Here is a 16,570-nt window from a genome sequence, read left to right on the forward strand (position 1 = left end):
CCTTTCGAGCCGGGGCTGATGTGTCGCGTGTGTTGGGTACACTGTGGATATCCGAGTTCCGTCAGTCGTGTGGGGAAATGGGATGCCAACCGTCCGATGGCTCTGTGGCCGCTCCAATGGGGGCTTTATTTGGTGAACAATGGTTGGCCTTTTGCGATACAACTTTTCATCAATGACCTTGTCTTCCGAATTCGGCAGCAAAACTGCCCACACGCCCCCCAGCCTGTCGCTTTCAAGGTGATCCATCAGTCGTCTTTATCAGAGTCATAGTCACCCAAACCGAGTCCAATGGTGCTTGCTTTGGGAGGATCTTTCTTGGGTTCCGAAGGGAAGTCTTCACTCCTTCCGCCATTTTCGATCTCTGGTTGACTGGCTTTCTGGGAAAAAGCTGTCTTTGATGGATCTGTCGGCGGAGGATTTTCATCGGTAGAAGCAGAGAGTTTTCTCGACTTGGGATCCCTCCCAAACACCCTCTCCTGGTCCCGGCGTCGCTTTTTCTTCTTCATTGTCCACGTGCTTGCACCCACCGGAGTGCCAAGTTTGCCCACATCATCACTGGCTGTTTGGTCACGGAGACCTTGGTCCGCTAAAGCACGTTGTTTGCGGAAGGCTTCGAGCTGCTCTACCGTCTCTTGTTTGACAGCGTGCTCTTTTGCTCTGCTTGATTCCAGCACAGAATCGAGGAATTCGACCTCATCGTCATCAAGGGCCCGAAATTGATTTTTTAACTTGATGGATTCTTCAAACGCTTCTTGCTTGGCGGCTGTCATCGTCAAAGTCATTGCCATTCCGGAGCGCAACCGAATGATCAAATATAATGTTGGCCTACCTTTGTTTTGTTGTAAGATTTCGTAAAGGCTCTTGCCTCCCTCTTGTCTGCCGTCCTCCGCCGCTTTTGGTTTCCTCCGAGACTCAATTTGTTCCTGTGCCTTCAGCCAAGCGTCATCAGGAGTCTGCGAATCGGCGTCGGTACCGGCCGATATGAATCGGGACATGTTAGAATTTTTATATGGGCGAAGATCGTGGCTATCTGGATGAGCTTTTTTCAGGGTAATTGCGACGGCCTTTTCGAAAGACTCCCAGGCAAAGCTGCAGAAACAAGCTGGTTGATGCTAGGCCGTTCCAGAGTGAGTGGGCTCGCTCCGTGTTGTAGACAGTGTCAAGAGCCGACGAAAGAGTGAATGGTCAGACTTCTTTAAAAGCTAAGGCAGCCAGGGGGCCAACCAGTGGTGGGCATAAAGGGAATGTGGAGGAGAGCGTGAGATATAGCACGTGGCTTGAAATTCCATTCGTTAGGTGGCCTCGTTCATAACGAAAAGTTACGGCTATCAGCATCATCCCCGAATATTCTATTCTCCCTGCACTATTTCAACCAAGCCTTCGGCTATGTGTCCCGCCTTCCCCGTGCCTGACAGAGATATGCCACGAGACACATGTGCACGGTCAAGATATTATCCCTTGTTGAAGTTTCTGGGCCAACCGCGTCTCATTCAGCCTAAATGCAAGCAAACTGGGAGATGCTTCCCAGTCTGAAGGACCCAGCGAAGACTATGAGCATTCCCTTCATCCGCCAATGGCTTACCCAGATGGCCCAGACGAAGACCCACTGACTTGACAGAATGATCGCTTGACGGCTAATGGGCCCCTCGTAGAATTTGCTTTGCGGCGGCAGGTGGGGTAGTGCCTGAGCATCATTCGGACTGCCACCGGGATATAACTGCAACTATATATCTCACCCAAGTGCTCCGACAGATGATGGGCCATTTTGGCATTCGCATGCCCTCTCTCCGTTTCTTCTTTGCCGCCTTTAAAAGAGCCGGGTTGACCCCTTTTTCGGTCTCAGCTCTGAATTTTGGGTCCAACTTTTCTCCGATATCTGTATTCTTCAGTTCGCATTTGCTCCGCAACATGACGACGTCGGTATCTGGCAAAGGCACCAAGTGAGTTTTTGCATTCCCATTTGGCCCGTCCTGGCGTGAGAAGGAAATTTGTTGACATGTCCCTCTCAGGACGGTGTTCACCCTGAATACCGGGGACAAAATGCCTGGAGTTGGGTTGGGCACCTGGCAATCTAAGCCCAATGAGGTCCGTGAAGCAGTCAAGAACGCTCTCCTCACCGGCTACCGTCACATTGATACGTAAGAAAACTCCTGACCGGATCGATGAAGACTGCGATCACCTAACGAATCCTTCAGCGCTCTCGCGTATGGTAATGAAGCAGAGGTTGGCCAGGGAATCAAGGACTCTGGCGTTCCTCGCAGCGAAATCTGGATCACAACTAAACTCGACAACCCATGGCACAAACGAGTCCCCCAAGGCCTCGAATCGTCTTTGAGAGACCTTCAAGTCGATTACATCGACCTGTATCTTATGCACTGGCCCAGCTCTACCACTCCTGAAGATTTGAAGAAGCATTACGATGACTGGACCTTCATCGACACCTGGTATGCTTCGGCCACGCACCGAGCTGATATTCGTCCCCTGCTGACTCCTTTCTAGGCGCGAGATGCAAAAACTCGTCGGGACCGGCAAAGTTCGAAACATCGGCGTTTCCAACTTCGTCATCTCCAACCTCGAGAAGCTCCTGAATGACCCTTCGTGTAAGATCGTCCCTGCGGTCAACCAAATCGAACTTCATCCCAACATGCCCTCACCTAAGACATTGGCATATTGTCAAGAGAAGGGGATTCACTGCACTGCGTACTCCTGCTTGGGTTCCACCGACTCACCCCTCGCCCACGATAAAACTTTGGGTAAAATCGCCAAAGCCCATGGGAAAACTCCTCAACAAGTGCTCCTACAATGGGGCCTGCAACGAGGTACGAGCGTGATCCCGAAGTCAGTCACCAAGTCTCGGATCGAGGCGAACTTCCAACTTGACGGCTGGGAGTTGACTCCGGAAGAGATGGAAGAGCTGAGCAGCATCAAGGATCGATTCAAGGTTTGTGACGATGCTTGGCTACCTGTCCGAGTCTTCTTCAACGAAGAGGGAGATGGAGGTGATGTTCCTTCCCACTAGATGGTCAAAATTCGGAGTCGATCCTGGTCGGCGAGGAAACTCTGTCGGAGTCGGCAATATTTTGTGTCTGCAGACAGTGAGGACTGTGGTCGTCCGGCTGCAGAAAGTGACATGATAACTCTTTATGAAAGGTTAGACGAGGTCATAGAGCGAGGCACCCTATGGGAGCCCTAACACGCGGATACTGTAGATCCCATGGTTGCGCAAGCGATGCCTTTCGCATTGTATGGTGAATAACCCTGCCAATCCTGTTTGACGCCAGGCCATAGGCTTCTGAGAACACAACTTGTGGCCGAGTCATACGGATGTATGCCGCTTTGAGCCATCCGGAGGGGTTGCTTTGAACTAGACCATATTTGATACGTTTGTCGACGAGCGAATGGCTTAGATAATCGAGCGTTTCATTTAGTGATCCACCACGACTCCTCCCGCCAATTCGCTCCATCCTCCGGCCCGTCCAAAGCCCGCGTCGTATCTCGTTCAGGCCGTGAATTCGAAATTACGAAGGACGCATTCTACTTCCGACCCGAGTAGAGCTGGCTGCTATGACCTTTACCGGTTAATTAACTGAAATCGACGTTTATTACACTCTGCGTTGTCGGCAGTCTATCCGTCACATTCAAGGAGGTTTCACTTATCACAGTTCACCGAAATCCGTATACGTTTCCCTGCTGCCTAGCTCCCGATTCGAGCAAATTGCTTCACCAACATCTCGAATCAAGCCACCGTTGCCGGCTCGTCGATAGGCGCAGTGAGGCCTCCACGTCTTTGAAGTCCATCTGCACCGAGGCGAGAACCTCCGCACCTTTTGTCGCGGCCTCAGGATCCTTGTCGCCTTTGATTGATTTCGATCACTCTACGAAGTGGAAATGACCTCCAGCAACGAGAATGACCCAGACCACGGCGGACCGGATGGCGAGGATGTTCAAACTGGCGGGAGCGCCAATGAAGCAATCCCTCGGCCGAAGAGGATTGCTTGCATCCTCTGCAGAAAGAGAAAGCTGAGATGTGATGGGAACAAGCCGAGCTGTGGTACTTGTTCGAGACTTCACCATCAGTGTGAGTACTCCGAAGAGCGCAAGAAAAGTGGTCCGAAACGAGGATATGTCAAGTTGCTGGAGGCGCGTCTCAAACAAGTTGAGAATTTACTCGAAACGAGAGAGACCACTGCAGAGTCTGCACCTCAGCCAACGGAAAGATCGACGGCAGCAGAAGTGTTCTCTTCGATACCGTCTTTGGATATCCCTAATATCGGGGATGCTTCGATGACGGGAATTATGCATGACAGCAATTTTGCTGACCCGTCTCTCGGGGGCATGCAAGATTTCACCATGAACGCCAGTGAAGATTTTTCTTGGGAAATGATAGGTCTGGGCCTGGAGGAAGCATTGCCCACACGAGAAGTCATAGACGAAATGTATGGCCGTCTTGCCCCCATTCAATCATCTTGGTTAATTGACTGCTTTAGGAACGAAATATACTTCGAGAAGATCCATCCCTCATTGCCAATGATTCACAAAGCAAGGTTTCTCTCCTCGATGGATCTGGCTCCTCACATGCGACCGGCGGTATGTCTTAGATATGCGATGTGGACTCATGCATGTGCAATTACGCCGAAATACTCGGCATACACAGAACATTTCTATGCGAGGGCTCGAAAATACGCCGAGATGGATGAAATGAGAGGGCATGGGGAAAACATGATTACCATTGCCCATGCACAAGCGTGGTCGTTACTGGGCTGCTACGAGTTCAAATTCATGTATTTCCCCCGGGCTTGGATGAGTATTGGAAGAGCCGCAAGATTGGCGCAGATGATGGGCCTTCATCGGCAGGATCGGGTTGGTCTCGATGTAAAACAAACTTTGCCCCCTCCCCGAGACTGGACGGATCGCGAGGAGCGGCGGCGTACGTTTTGGATGGCATACTGTCAGGATCGATATGCCAGCATAGGAACTGGTTGGCCGATGGTTATTGACGAGCAAGACGTATGTCCATTGAGCCCCGAAGGAATTCCAAGCTAACGACATATTTACAGATCCTCACAAATCTCCCTGCCAGCGATGAGGCTTTCAACAAATGTCAACAGGAACCAACCTTACAATTGTCGGATATATTGAATGGAGACGGAGCCTCCTCACTCTCTTCATTTGGAGGCGTTATCCTCCTCTCGACCATATTCGGCCGCAATCTTACCCACCTCCACCGGCCCCAAGATCAGGATAACGATCATGATCTTAATGGGTCTTTCTGGAAACGTCATCGCTCTCTGGACAACATCCTTCTGAATACCTCTCTGTCACTGCCTCCAACGCTTCGGTTACCAGCAGGCATCAATGATCCCAATACGGTGTTCGTCAACATGAACATTCATACGGCGACAATATGTTTACACCAGGCGGCCATCTTCAAGGCTGATAAGAATCGATTACCAGCTCAGATAAGTGCAGAATCCAAACGTCGATGTATTGTTGCAGCAGATCAGATCACCAACATTATGAAAATGATCAGTCACATGGATATGGCGATGGTAAAGTGACCCCTCCCTGTTGAAAATGCCGCGCAATATTAAATCTCCCAGATGAATCCTTTCCTTGCATTCTGTCTTTATGTGGCAGCGAGAGTATTTGTGCAGTACCTCAAGGCCAGGAGAGAAGACACGGCCGTCAAATCGTCATTACATTTCTTGCTGGCCGCCATGCAGGTCTTGAAGGCCAAAAATCCGCTGACGGAGTCTTTCCTGGTCCAACTTGACGTCGACCTTGAAGGGAGTGGGCTCGACATTCCCGCCAATAATTCGCGTTGGAAATTTGGCCACCGACCACCGGTTAGTTTATTGCCAAATTCCTAAAACTGATGTACTGACCGCCGCTAATAGGGTGAATCTCCGGCTAACACTGACGCTATGAAATGCTCTCCCCTTTTTGAGATACGTGAGACTCAAGCTCATGGAACTAATACCAAAGGCGTTCTTCCTCCCTGGCCCTCAGGCTCAAATCCCAACTCGTCGGCCATGAATAGCACCTACCCGAGCTTATATGCTTCGGAAGGGTCGAATATCGGCGCCCAACTAGGCCAGACTGCCCCATCTTCGATGGGCGATGGGTTTGAGAACGTCTATGGGTTCTCAGTACAATCTGTCGGAACAGATACGTCCCCTGGCAACTCACACAACGAAAGCCACGGTTCGAGACCACAGTCAAACCACCCTACACCTTCCACATTGTCTAACCAGAATTCGTCTCACACGTCCTATACTTCACCCCAGAACCAATCAGGAGGCGGTAGCAGCACCAACAGTATCCAATCGCAGCAGTCACCCAATTACATGTCTGGGGGATCTCAGAATTGGAATATGAATCCTACAAACCCACTCGGACCTATCGCTCACGAGCAACAGCAACCCTTCAATTTCGCTTCGATGGGGATGACACCTGGCCCAACGGGAATGACCCCAGCTTCGGATTCTCTATGGCTGGCCGAGGGGATGGGTGATGGTAATGAATGGATGTTCAACTGGCCTGGCTCGACACCTCAACCGCAATGAATATGAGTTCTCCGAGGACAGGATATGGATGGATAGTTTCCACATGATGGCCAAGAGGCAGAAAAACAATTATGCGATGAAATGGTGCAATATCAGGAAATTTATATGAAGCGAATGGAGAAAAAGGAATACCCTAGATTTGTCTTGGATGAAAATTTCTCTCAACTCGCAGCTTAATAGTCAGTTAATGTATGCCACATCATTACTACATATTTGAGAATTTACTATTGAAGTTTCCCGTTGAAATTCAGTACTGCAGTATCGCATGACGATATACATTCAGACATGCTGGTGATCTGGCAATCTCTTACCCCACAACCACATCAATATCAAGCTGGCTTCCTCGTTCGATAGTGTAATAGCTCATTCGGGAGTCCATGTCTTTGGCAGTTAGTATGAAGTGAGCATCATCAACTCCCTTCTAGATTAGGTCTTTCGTCGATCCAGACTTGATCGTGCTGTCTAGCGTGATCTCGTCTGCAAGGGGCCTTTGAGAGTCAGCCTAGGGTCGACCAGCAAGTCTCCATCTTTAGAGACAGGGTTGTATGTGCAGGCTGACGAAGAAGTGGCTGCATCAGCATCCTCTAGTGATCTATCATCGTCTCATCGTTCCACAGTAGTTTATATCATTGCATAAGGCGAGGACCTTTCTCGCTGTCTTTTGGTTTGATTTCCCCAATGTGTTCGTCGATGTCGGTGATGATAACCCTGGTAGACATTGGCCAATCGTAGATATTCTGCATAAGCATCTCTGAAAGGTGAGGAAACTGTTGCAGCCAATATGAAAGCTGTTGGATAACCCTGTCAACCAGCTTCGCATAGTTTGCGAGGAAATTGATCTTCGGTCAGCGTTCTGGAACCGGCCGACGATGTCGCTCAACCCAATACTAAGCTTCGTGGTTCCTGCTGAGGATGACATATGCTGAAGCCCAGTGAGATGGCAGAAACTGGATCCATTCCATGGGTTTACAAAACCTGTCCCCCAGACAAGTTGTAGATTCGTGTCGTGGTTCACAAAAGACAAGAAACAGAAGTACAGAAGTGGGAGATATTGCGAGCCTCCGGGCGGGTGATGGCAACCGTTCGCACTCTATCTCATAGTGTCGTAGACTGCAGAAAGAGCAGGCGAGGCTGCTTGTCCGCTGCCCTTTTGGCGGGCCAACGAAGGCTACCAATTTCGCTCCGTCGTGATCATGTGTATGACCTCGTACTTTCACCGACATATCTACTGCTTTTAGTACTAGTAGATTTCAGGCACCGGAGCTCAAGTTTTATAATCAGCCGTGTCTCCATGCACTCGGAATACCTGCTACACATCTCCTTTTATACGATCAGCTATTACGAGTCCAAATAAGAGGAAGGTTTACCGCGCATTTAGTACCCATTTTTATCAATGAAAGAAAAAACTTGCTCACCGATCAAACCTCGCCAATTATCACAGTCTAGCTTCTCGGGCAATCGGGGACCATCTCCTGATTAAACTGAAACCCGAAAAGATCACATTGCCGAGAATTCCAATTTGTGAGAGAAGCCCGTCCGGTGGCATGATGTCTTCGCCAATAAAGGATTGTTTGATTCGCTAACAGTGGTGGGCGTTCGATGAGAATAACTAGAGCTGCGGTCCCATATCAAGCCCTCGTGCGCCATTAGATCATGGTATAATATTTAGGGGCGCTTTGAGCCGCATTACTAAAGTGTCAACATTGAATTCATATGTTATGTCGATCTCAACGGCGCAAATGTGGCTCTTCTTACTCATTTTCACCAGCATCCTTCAATCAACGTTGTCTAGCAATGTGACCTACGATTTCAACATTACTTGGGTCGCCGTGAATCCAGATGGGGCCTTCACGAGACCAACAATCGGTGTGAACGGGCAATGGCCTCCCCCTCAGATACATGCCAACTTGGGGGATACAATCACCGTCAACGTTTTGAATCTCCTGGGTAATCAGTCTACATCGTTACATTTTCATGGCTTGTTCATGAATGGCAGCACCCACATGGACGGACCTGCCCAGGTTTCCCAATGTGCAATAGCTCCGGGCTCATCTTTCACGTACAGATTCAGAGTATGGAGTACAAGTCCCCGTTAAAGGGTCACCCTGACTGAAATGCCTCGAATAGGCTGAGCAAGTCGGCACTTATTGGTATCATTCCCACACACAGTCACAATATCCAGACGGCCTACGAGCGCCGCTCATAATCCATGACCCAGACAATCCGTACGCTGAGCAGTTCGACCAGGAGCTGGTACTCACGGTATCTGACTGGTACCATCAACAAATGGCCGATCTCATTCCGCAGTACATGAAAAGCGGCCACATGATGTCACATGAGCCGGTACCTGACGCAAGCCTTCTGAATGACACACATGATCTCCAGGTCGGCGTCGTGCCGGGGAAAACGTACTTGGTGCGTATGGTGAATATGGCAGCTTTCGCCGGGCAGTACTTTTGGATTGAAGGGCACACCATGACCATTGTCGAGATTGACGGGGTCTACACTCGAGCTACTGAGGCGGAAATGATATATCTCGCGTCGGGGCAACGGTGCAGCTTTCTTCTCACAACGAAGTCTCAAAGCTCTCATAATTACCCTTTCGTGGCCTCCATGGACCAGGTACACATTGTTCTCGTCCTCGCGTTTAGCTTCTTCTAACTCTCTCGGTGACTTAAGAGCTTGTTCATGATGGCCGGCCATGTCAACTCGGATGTGACAGGATGGCTTGTGTATGACTCCGCTCATCCACTGCCACGGCCGAAGAAGATCGATCAATTCAACCCTACCGACGATATGACTATCGTACCCTACGATGAGATGCAACTCCTGCCAAAAGCGGACAAAAGCATAAGTTTAAACCTAGAGATGCGGCATTCTCAAGGAGCTACTTAGTAAGTGAATTCCGGCGGTGCTCTACCCGGGGTGAGAAAAATCATTCGACAGTTCCGTGGACTTGTCAGGAACATGCCCCCGAAGCTTTATACGATTTCGGCCACGGCATCCTCCCAGGCTGCAAATCTTTGAAAGCACTGGTTCATTTTTGGAACTCCTCATGTCAACTCAATTTTGGGCTTTTTCTGGGCCTCCTCATATTGCCAGTGGTATCCAAAAGATACGGACAGCGCATGCCCGCCCTACGGATCTGTTGAAGACTTTCTTACTCGGGGAGTACCTAGTCAAAGACTGCAATTCCTATCCGTTCCCGAATCTTCAATATGTGGACCGACTAACAGCGTTCGTCCAGCTATATGTTCAATGACATAAGCTATAGAAGTCCGGAGATTCCATCGCTTTATACAGCATTGACCAGCGGGAATTCGGCGACTGATCCGGCAGTGTACGGTATATCCACCAATCCATTCGTTCTTGAGCGCAACGACGTTGTTGAGCTGGTGCTCTACAATCGGCATATGCTCCGTCACCCTTTTCATCTCCATGGACATCACTTTCAAGCCATCTACCGTTCTGAAGAATATGGGGGAAGATACGAAGATAGTGGTGTGACAGAGGCAAACTTGCCACAGAAACCAATCCGTCGCGACACGCTAGTTCTCCCTCCCGGTGGAAGTATGGTGATACGGTTCAGAGCCGACAATCCAGGTACGTGTGAGGCCTGAAAACGCTTTGTCACGACAACTCAGTTCTCGAAATAATGGTTTCGGGTTCAATATTAGCCAAGAAGAGTGCTTACTTGATCTCATCTCTATACAGGGGTTTGGCTTTTTCATTGTCATATGGAATGGCACGTCCACACAGGTCTCGTGGCTACTATGATCGAGGCTCCTATAGAACTTCAGCAGCAAAGACGATCTCAGCCGTTGCCCGCGGACCATATAGGAGCATGTGTTGCAACAGGAACCCCAGCAACTGAGAATGATCCTGGTCAGGTTGATGACTTGCTGGATGTTCAGAATGAGAACGATCCTACGCAGGGAAAGCCTGAAGGGTAAGTTGCTTTTCTCTTCGATTCACCGACCGACCCTCCTTTTCTTTCCATTAGCTTGAAAAAACATTGTATATGAATTTTCCAATGCTGACAACCCTTCTCCACACAGTGTTTCCATATCAGATGCCGTGGTATCGTTGGCTGCTGGTTCTGTCTTGGTCATGACTGGTCTGGTTTTCTTGGTTTGGTTTGGTGTAAAGAACTGGGGTGCTAGAAAAGCTCAATATGCTCCTTTGGCAATGAACGTTGAGGAAGATCTATGAATTTGGAGAACTTCTGTCCGCACCATGCTCGAAAGATGCCATGGCAAAGGCCCTCTGAGCTGGAGATTGTAGAATATCATCATAGATTTTGCTCGTCGCATAGCTAGAACAAAGCGGCGTGACTTACATCCGAAAAGGGTATAGCGCTCCTTAAATTCGAAGACTCGCAGCGAGGCGTGTCGGTTCTTGTTCCTCCGCCCGCAACTTTTCAAAAAATTATGGATATAATCACGATGAAAGTTGTCGCGAAGGGAAAGGAGACTCCGACGTCGCGTTGATTCTGTTGGAGTATGGCGCCGGTCAACCAACGCAAGCACCTTGGCCGTGACAAGTTTGGGACGCAGTTCAGCCTACTGAAGACCCAACAGTACATCGACCCTGCCACTCGCACCGTCACACCGACCATGTACGTACTTACCGAGTAACGTCGTTCGACTTCATCACTAAGAGAAAGGCCTTCTGTTCAACATCATGGCTAATCAATTCAATGTCTTCACAGCCACCGCACTATTTCATGGAATGCATCTGGCGGATTAATTGCGACCGGCGCCAACGACAAAACAGTTCGAGTGTGGAATCCCGAACGAACGAGTCCACGTAGTCAGATTGAGTTAAGGGGACATGGCCATGCCGTGGAAAAAGTCCTGTTCAATCCTGTCCGGGAATTCGAATTGGCGAGCTGCTCCTCTGATGGGACGGTCAGGTTCTGGGATACACGAAGCAAAGTGTGCGTGACGAAACTTGATGTCGGTGGCGAGCCATTTACATTGAATTGGAGTGCCGACGGAAGCACTCTACTGGCTGGAACAAAGGTGCGCAAGAACAACACTCTCCGGTTCATTTCGAGTCAAGATCTGAACTTTTGATCCAGGGTGATGTCCTTATTCCCATCTCAACCGCCATACCATCCTCACCTGTGGCTCTCTCACGGCATAAACAAACCCAACAAACCAACCAGACGACCTTCTCCAATGCCTACCCACCCACCGAACTCCTCATCACCCAAGGCGACGGTTCTGTCAAGATCCTTGACTATCCATCTCTCCACCTTCTCCATACCGTCTCCGCGCACACCTCCTCCTGTACCGCCATCTCATACTGCCCAAATGGAAAATACCTCGCTGTTGGCGGCTCTGATGCCATGATTTCCCTCTGGGATACGACCGACTGGGTTTGTAGGCGCACGGTCTCCAATGCAAGTTCCGGTGCCATTCGAGGGCTCAGTTGGTCCTGGGACGGGCGGTATCTGGTGGGTGCTAGTGAGGAGATGGGCTCTGGAGGTGGTGAAGGGTTGAGCACGGGCTTTGAAATATATCACGCTGAAACCGGTGATGTTGTCCATACCATTGCCACCGGAACTAGTGGGATTCCCGCAGTTGAATGGCATCCGAATCGATATTGGTTGGCGTATACTCAAATCGAGGAGACTAGGCAAGGGAAATCGAGTCTGAAAATTGTCGGAGCAGCTGGGGGTCCGTCAATATGAAGGCGGCAATGGCAGAGGGATGCTCATTAAGCGACCAAGTTCCTCTGAGACACCTCGAGACATGCTTGACTCATCCTCTGATCCATGAAGTTGGAGATATGCTATCTCTTGCTCAGGGTCTCCCATTCTGAAGCCAGAATGGGAGGAAACACGAAGAGGCAGCCTCTCGCCCATGACGTCATCGTTGCTGGTGCGTACCTTCAAGCAACTGGACTATTCTACGAGTCGATATGAGGACGTACGGCGGACGGGCGATAGGGACATTCCACTCTCCTCCTTTGGTCATGCGTTGGTCAGTCGGGGTCTCCACTCCGTCGTAGGCGACGTTCGTCCAGCGGCCATTCCATTCACGTCGTCGATTTTCTTCCCTGTCTACGGCGTATGGATCAGCTACAGGCCGCTGAAAATGGCCAGACGGTGTTTTTGAATTTAGTGTCTAAATGCACATTCAAACTCGCTTTACTTATTCATGTATATGAGTCCTGGCTTCTTTAGCATCTTGAAGCTTCATCTCCGACATGTCATGATTAGGACGAAGTGCTGGGTTCTTGATCTATCTATACTCATCCACGTCGACGCCGTCCCCGTACCGCCGCCTCGCCGCTATGGGATTTGTTTGGGAGGTTTGGTATGCTTCATGTTCCTTAGTTCGCGGATCATGGATGTCGCGAGGGCCACGGACATACGGTGTCGGAGGAGTGATGCCATGATGTGTCGCCATGCTGAATTGATCAAATCTTATTGCGATTTCCTACCTGTGGAGATTCATTGTAGTCGGGTTTGACTTACTCTTTTTATAAAACATTCATGCAATGGGGCCGTGTATATTTAGCCATCGGCAGCGGAAAATTGAATTTGTTCTTGAAGTAAACTTCTTCAGTGGTTAATCTAATGGACGGTTTTGTAAAGCTCGTGTAGTGTGGCTTGATTCGGTAATCAAAGAGAGCAGTTTCATATCAAGAAATGCATTGGCGTAATACCAGGGGACCTTGGAATTCGGGACGAGATCACTGTGGTCAAAGGAGGCATTGATTTGATGGTCAAACAGTCTGGTAAAGCTGCACGGGGAAAACAAGGTCTACTAAAAAGCGGCCTTGTCCACCAAGGTTGGATCACGTGACTTGATCGATTGATTCATATTCCACGCAGTCCTCAATCATACCCCTACTAACCGGTACATCGACTCGGTCTTTTACTGGGCTCTCCTTGCGCAGTCTCCCGGATATGCTATTACCCCCTACGTCAGGAAACCCACGCGATAGACTCACAGGTGTGAAACGTGACGCTACCACAGCGGACCCGGGGTTGGCCCTAAAATCACAGGTAAGAGCTCGCGAGTTGGCCCCCATTCTGACGAAAATGTCCAAGTTTAGGGCTCACGGTGGGCACCAGTGGCGATGGTGGGTTATCCCCTGGAAGATCTTCTGGCGACAAACATGAGATTGGTGCCGGTATCAAAATGAAAGAGCAGTGAAGCTTTATGTGGAATCCTCTACTTCCTACCTCCCTCGTGGAAGCGACTCTGTGCGCCATATTTGGTACATAGTTCGATTTGCATGCTGGACAACCGCAATGAATGCACGGGCTGACATCTCTCCTTTAGGTATTTTCTCCGGAGCCATTGGAGCTTATATTTGCAAACCCATGCTATTCCGGGGTTCCTATCAGGCTAGGGTGTTTCATATATTTTCTCAAGCAGAATCGTCAGCCTTTTCGGACAAGAACGCTCATCGAGCATGGAATCCTTTCCTATGCCCCGCTTGGCATCCTGGAAAGGTGTCGCATGCTCTCAAATACACCTACGAAATAGCTATATGTTCTCCGACATATACAATCTCGCCTGTTGGATCCAGACGGTAAATGGACTTCACGGTCCAATACGAGTTACTCCCTTGGAGAATTTAACCCCGGCTCTCCAGGTCCTGTGACAAGCTTATCCGCATTGTACCCAGGGCTGGACGGCTTACCTCGGGCAAATATTTCGCTCGAATCAGTATAGCGGCTGATAGTTCTCTTGTCTCTGGCCGGTGATCTGGGGGACCAGCCTTGTGACAAATGCATCTGCCATCCTGCAGGTCGCATAGGGCCCACCGTTCGCTACGGCAGTTCTTCCAAATGGTCAGGGGGCGACTACCACTTGGTAAATCACTTCGCAAACGTGGGTTCCCCGGCTTTGGCACGGCCGAAATCCGTCCGACTTCCCCTGAACTTCCCTTGTTTCCAATCCTAGCACTTGTGAAGCGGAATCCTTTTTCTCTCTCAAAGCTGCCGCGATTTAGTTTCAAACAGTTCTGGAACACACTGCGTTCGTGGGCAGTTCTTCGTCCCGAGAGAACAAAACCTTGTAACCTACGGGGACCACCCTTCGCGAAATGATCCGCTTCTTATCATGTTGTCGCTCACCCCGGACATCAATTTTGCTATCAGGAACAAATCTTTTTTTTTTTGTTCTTTTTTTCCTTCAATGACTCTTGATTCCTTGGCTGGCCGACGACGACTCTTGACATGGCCTACAAACTACTGGGTTTTTTTGTGTTTATTTACCTTCTGCAGGCTGCGCTTAGCCAGTCCTTATTATTGTCAGAATGTGCTGTGAGATTACCTCCCTAACAGCCCCAGACTTTCTTCGGATCTGACTCTTTCGGTCCAGGTAAACTGCACCCAAGAAATCACGAGCCGCTTTTCGTCGTGCGTGGAGGGAATTGAGTGCTTCTGCACTGACCCACAGCTAGCTCAGCTCGGCCAGGGGTGTTTCGACCAAAATTGTACCATCCGAGAGGCTCTGAGTATGTCGATAAATCAGAATTGCCTTAGATACTGCTAACAAGCACAGCTGCACATAACATTACTGATATGATCTGTGGAGTCCCTCATAGGGACAGAGGTCCGGTTAGCAGCGCAGTCACCTTCACGTCCATGGGAGTGGCAATATGTCTCGTCACATTGCGAATTATAGCCATGGCCCCTGATTTCATCTTCTTCTGGGGATGGGATGATGTTCTGGTTGGCCTTTCAACGGTGAGGCTGGAATTCGACTAGACTGAGCCGAGAAGCTGAACATTTCTCAGTTGTTGATGATTGGCAATGCGATATGCAACCCCATCTGTATGCTCCTGTTTGCATTCAACTAAACTTTTCCACTGACTATATTTGCAGCAAGAGACTACGGCTATGGAAAGGACGTCTGGCGGCTGCCTTTCGCCAACACAGCTACGGTGTTGAAGGCAAGCCTAAGTCCAAGACCCTTGCAATGAATGATGACTCACGTGATTTAGATATTTTACGTAGGAGGCATTCTCTACGCTGTAGGCGTTGCAGCAACAAAGATCGCCTTCCTGTGCTTCTATATCAAACTCTTCCCCTCTCCTGCGCTTCGAAGAGTAGCATTCGTGCTTGTGGCTCTGTGTTTCATACAGGGTACCGCTTTCACTTTCTTGTTCATCTTCCAATGCAGTCCGATATCTTATGCTTGGACGCAATGGGATGGAACAGGCGAAGGACACTGTTTGAACTTCGACCTTGGTGCAGTGCTTCATGCTGCGACAAACATTTTGCTGGACTTGATGATTTTCGCTATTCCCGTGACCCAGCTTTGGCGGCTCAATCTGTCTCGCAAAAAGAAGATACAGGTGCTTTCAATGTTTGGCGTGGGATTTTTGTGGGTTTCAACTCGGCTCTCTCCGTCTCGGAAGAACATGCTCATTCAAGAGGATAGTGTTACCCTGGTCAGTATTCTCAGGCTTTACAGCATGATCCAATTGGGTGACAGTACGAATCCTACCTGTAAGACCCCTTCATTCGATTCGGCCACAATCAAGGATCAAGAAACTGATGAGTGGGACAGGGGACTATGTGCCTTTTGGCTACTGGAGTGATCTTGAATTCAACATTGGCATCGCCTGTATTTGTATGCCGTCTGTTCGCGTTTTTCTACGTCGATACGTCCCTAGCTGTGGCATTGCAACCACTCAAGACCGTTCACAAGGTCCCGAGCCGCCAATTCGACGGGTAGATTACGCCAATGAGAGCAAGTCCAGATCGCTCAAAGTTTCGACGCGGCGCGCAACAGAAGACGCATCTTCAGATCAAGTTGAATTGTGTGCAGTTAACGAAGTCGACACAGCTAAATGAAAACGCATGAAGAATTTGGGCTATTTCACGATCTCGTCGAGATCAGTGTGAAATGAAAAAGGGGCCTGGTAAAGAGATGATGAGGATCGACATATTTCCCAACGACCGGGTCTTGTTTTGTCCTGCGTCTGCGGTCGAGGTTTTGTTGACGAACCGGGCGACAATGTAAGTCACA

At 49.5% G+C, this 16,570-nt stretch overlaps 5 protein-coding genes across 5 annotated transcripts; 4 read left to right on the forward strand and 1 right to left on the reverse strand.

Annotated features, from left to right (window-relative positions):
* Window positions 1-245: 245 nt before the first annotated feature.
* Window positions 246-995, reverse strand: Z518_05548 (uncharacterized protein; the record flags this gene model as incomplete). Its single annotated transcript, XM_013416360.1, has 2 exons — window positions 246-763; window positions 830-995. The coding sequence occupies 2 exons, from the start codon at window positions 993-995 to the stop codon at window positions 246-248; spliced, it is 684 nt and encodes a 227-aa protein (XP_013271814.1).
* A 913-nt stretch (window positions 996-1,908) lies between these two features.
* Window positions 1,909-3,019, forward strand: Z518_05549 (uncharacterized protein; the record flags this gene model as incomplete). Its single annotated transcript, XM_013416361.1, has 4 exons — window positions 1,909-1,940; window positions 2,010-2,138; window positions 2,196-2,444; window positions 2,500-3,019. The coding sequence occupies 4 exons, from the start codon at window positions 1,909-1,911 to the stop codon at window positions 3,017-3,019; spliced, it is 930 nt and encodes a 309-aa protein (XP_013271815.1).
* An 869-nt stretch (window positions 3,020-3,888) lies between these two features.
* Z518_05550 (uncharacterized protein) lies at window positions 3,889-6,566 on the forward strand (the record flags this gene model as incomplete). Its single annotated transcript, XM_013416362.1, has 5 exons — window positions 3,889-4,436; window positions 4,488-5,007; window positions 5,058-5,549; window positions 5,601-5,846; window positions 5,898-6,566. 5 exons carry the CDS (start codon window positions 3,889-3,891, stop codon window positions 6,564-6,566), a joined length of 2,475 nt encoding a protein of 824 aa, XP_013271816.1.
* A 1,718-nt stretch (window positions 6,567-8,284) lies between these two features.
* Z518_05551 (uncharacterized protein) lies at window positions 8,285-10,778 on the forward strand (the record flags this gene model as incomplete). Its single annotated transcript, XM_013416363.1, has 6 exons — window positions 8,285-8,638; window positions 8,694-9,188; window positions 9,246-9,460; window positions 9,814-10,169; window positions 10,281-10,515; window positions 10,625-10,778. 6 exons carry the CDS (start codon window positions 8,285-8,287, stop codon window positions 10,776-10,778), a joined length of 1,809 nt encoding a protein of 602 aa, XP_013271817.1.
* Window positions 10,779-11,068: 290 nt separating this feature from the next.
* Z518_05552 (uncharacterized protein) lies at window positions 11,069-16,395 on the forward strand (the record flags this gene model as incomplete). The annotated part of the gene is made up of 9 exons (XM_013416364.1): window positions 11,069-11,184; window positions 11,278-11,590; window positions 11,650-12,250; window positions 14,997-15,050; window positions 15,098-15,282; window positions 15,333-15,369; window positions 15,421-15,479; window positions 15,540-16,047; window positions 16,109-16,395. The coding sequence occupies 9 exons, from the start codon at window positions 11,069-11,071 to the stop codon at window positions 16,393-16,395; spliced, it is 2,160 nt and encodes a 719-aa protein (XP_013271818.1).
* Window positions 16,396-16,570: the final 175 nt, after the last annotated feature.

Source organism: Rhinocladiella mackenziei, assembly GCF_000835555.1.
Source record: "Rhinocladiella mackenziei CBS 650.93 unplaced genomic scaffold supercont1.4, whole genome shotgun sequence".
Lineage (NCBI taxonomy): Eukaryota > Fungi > Ascomycota > Eurotiomycetes > Chaetothyriales > Herpotrichiellaceae > Rhinocladiella > Rhinocladiella mackenziei.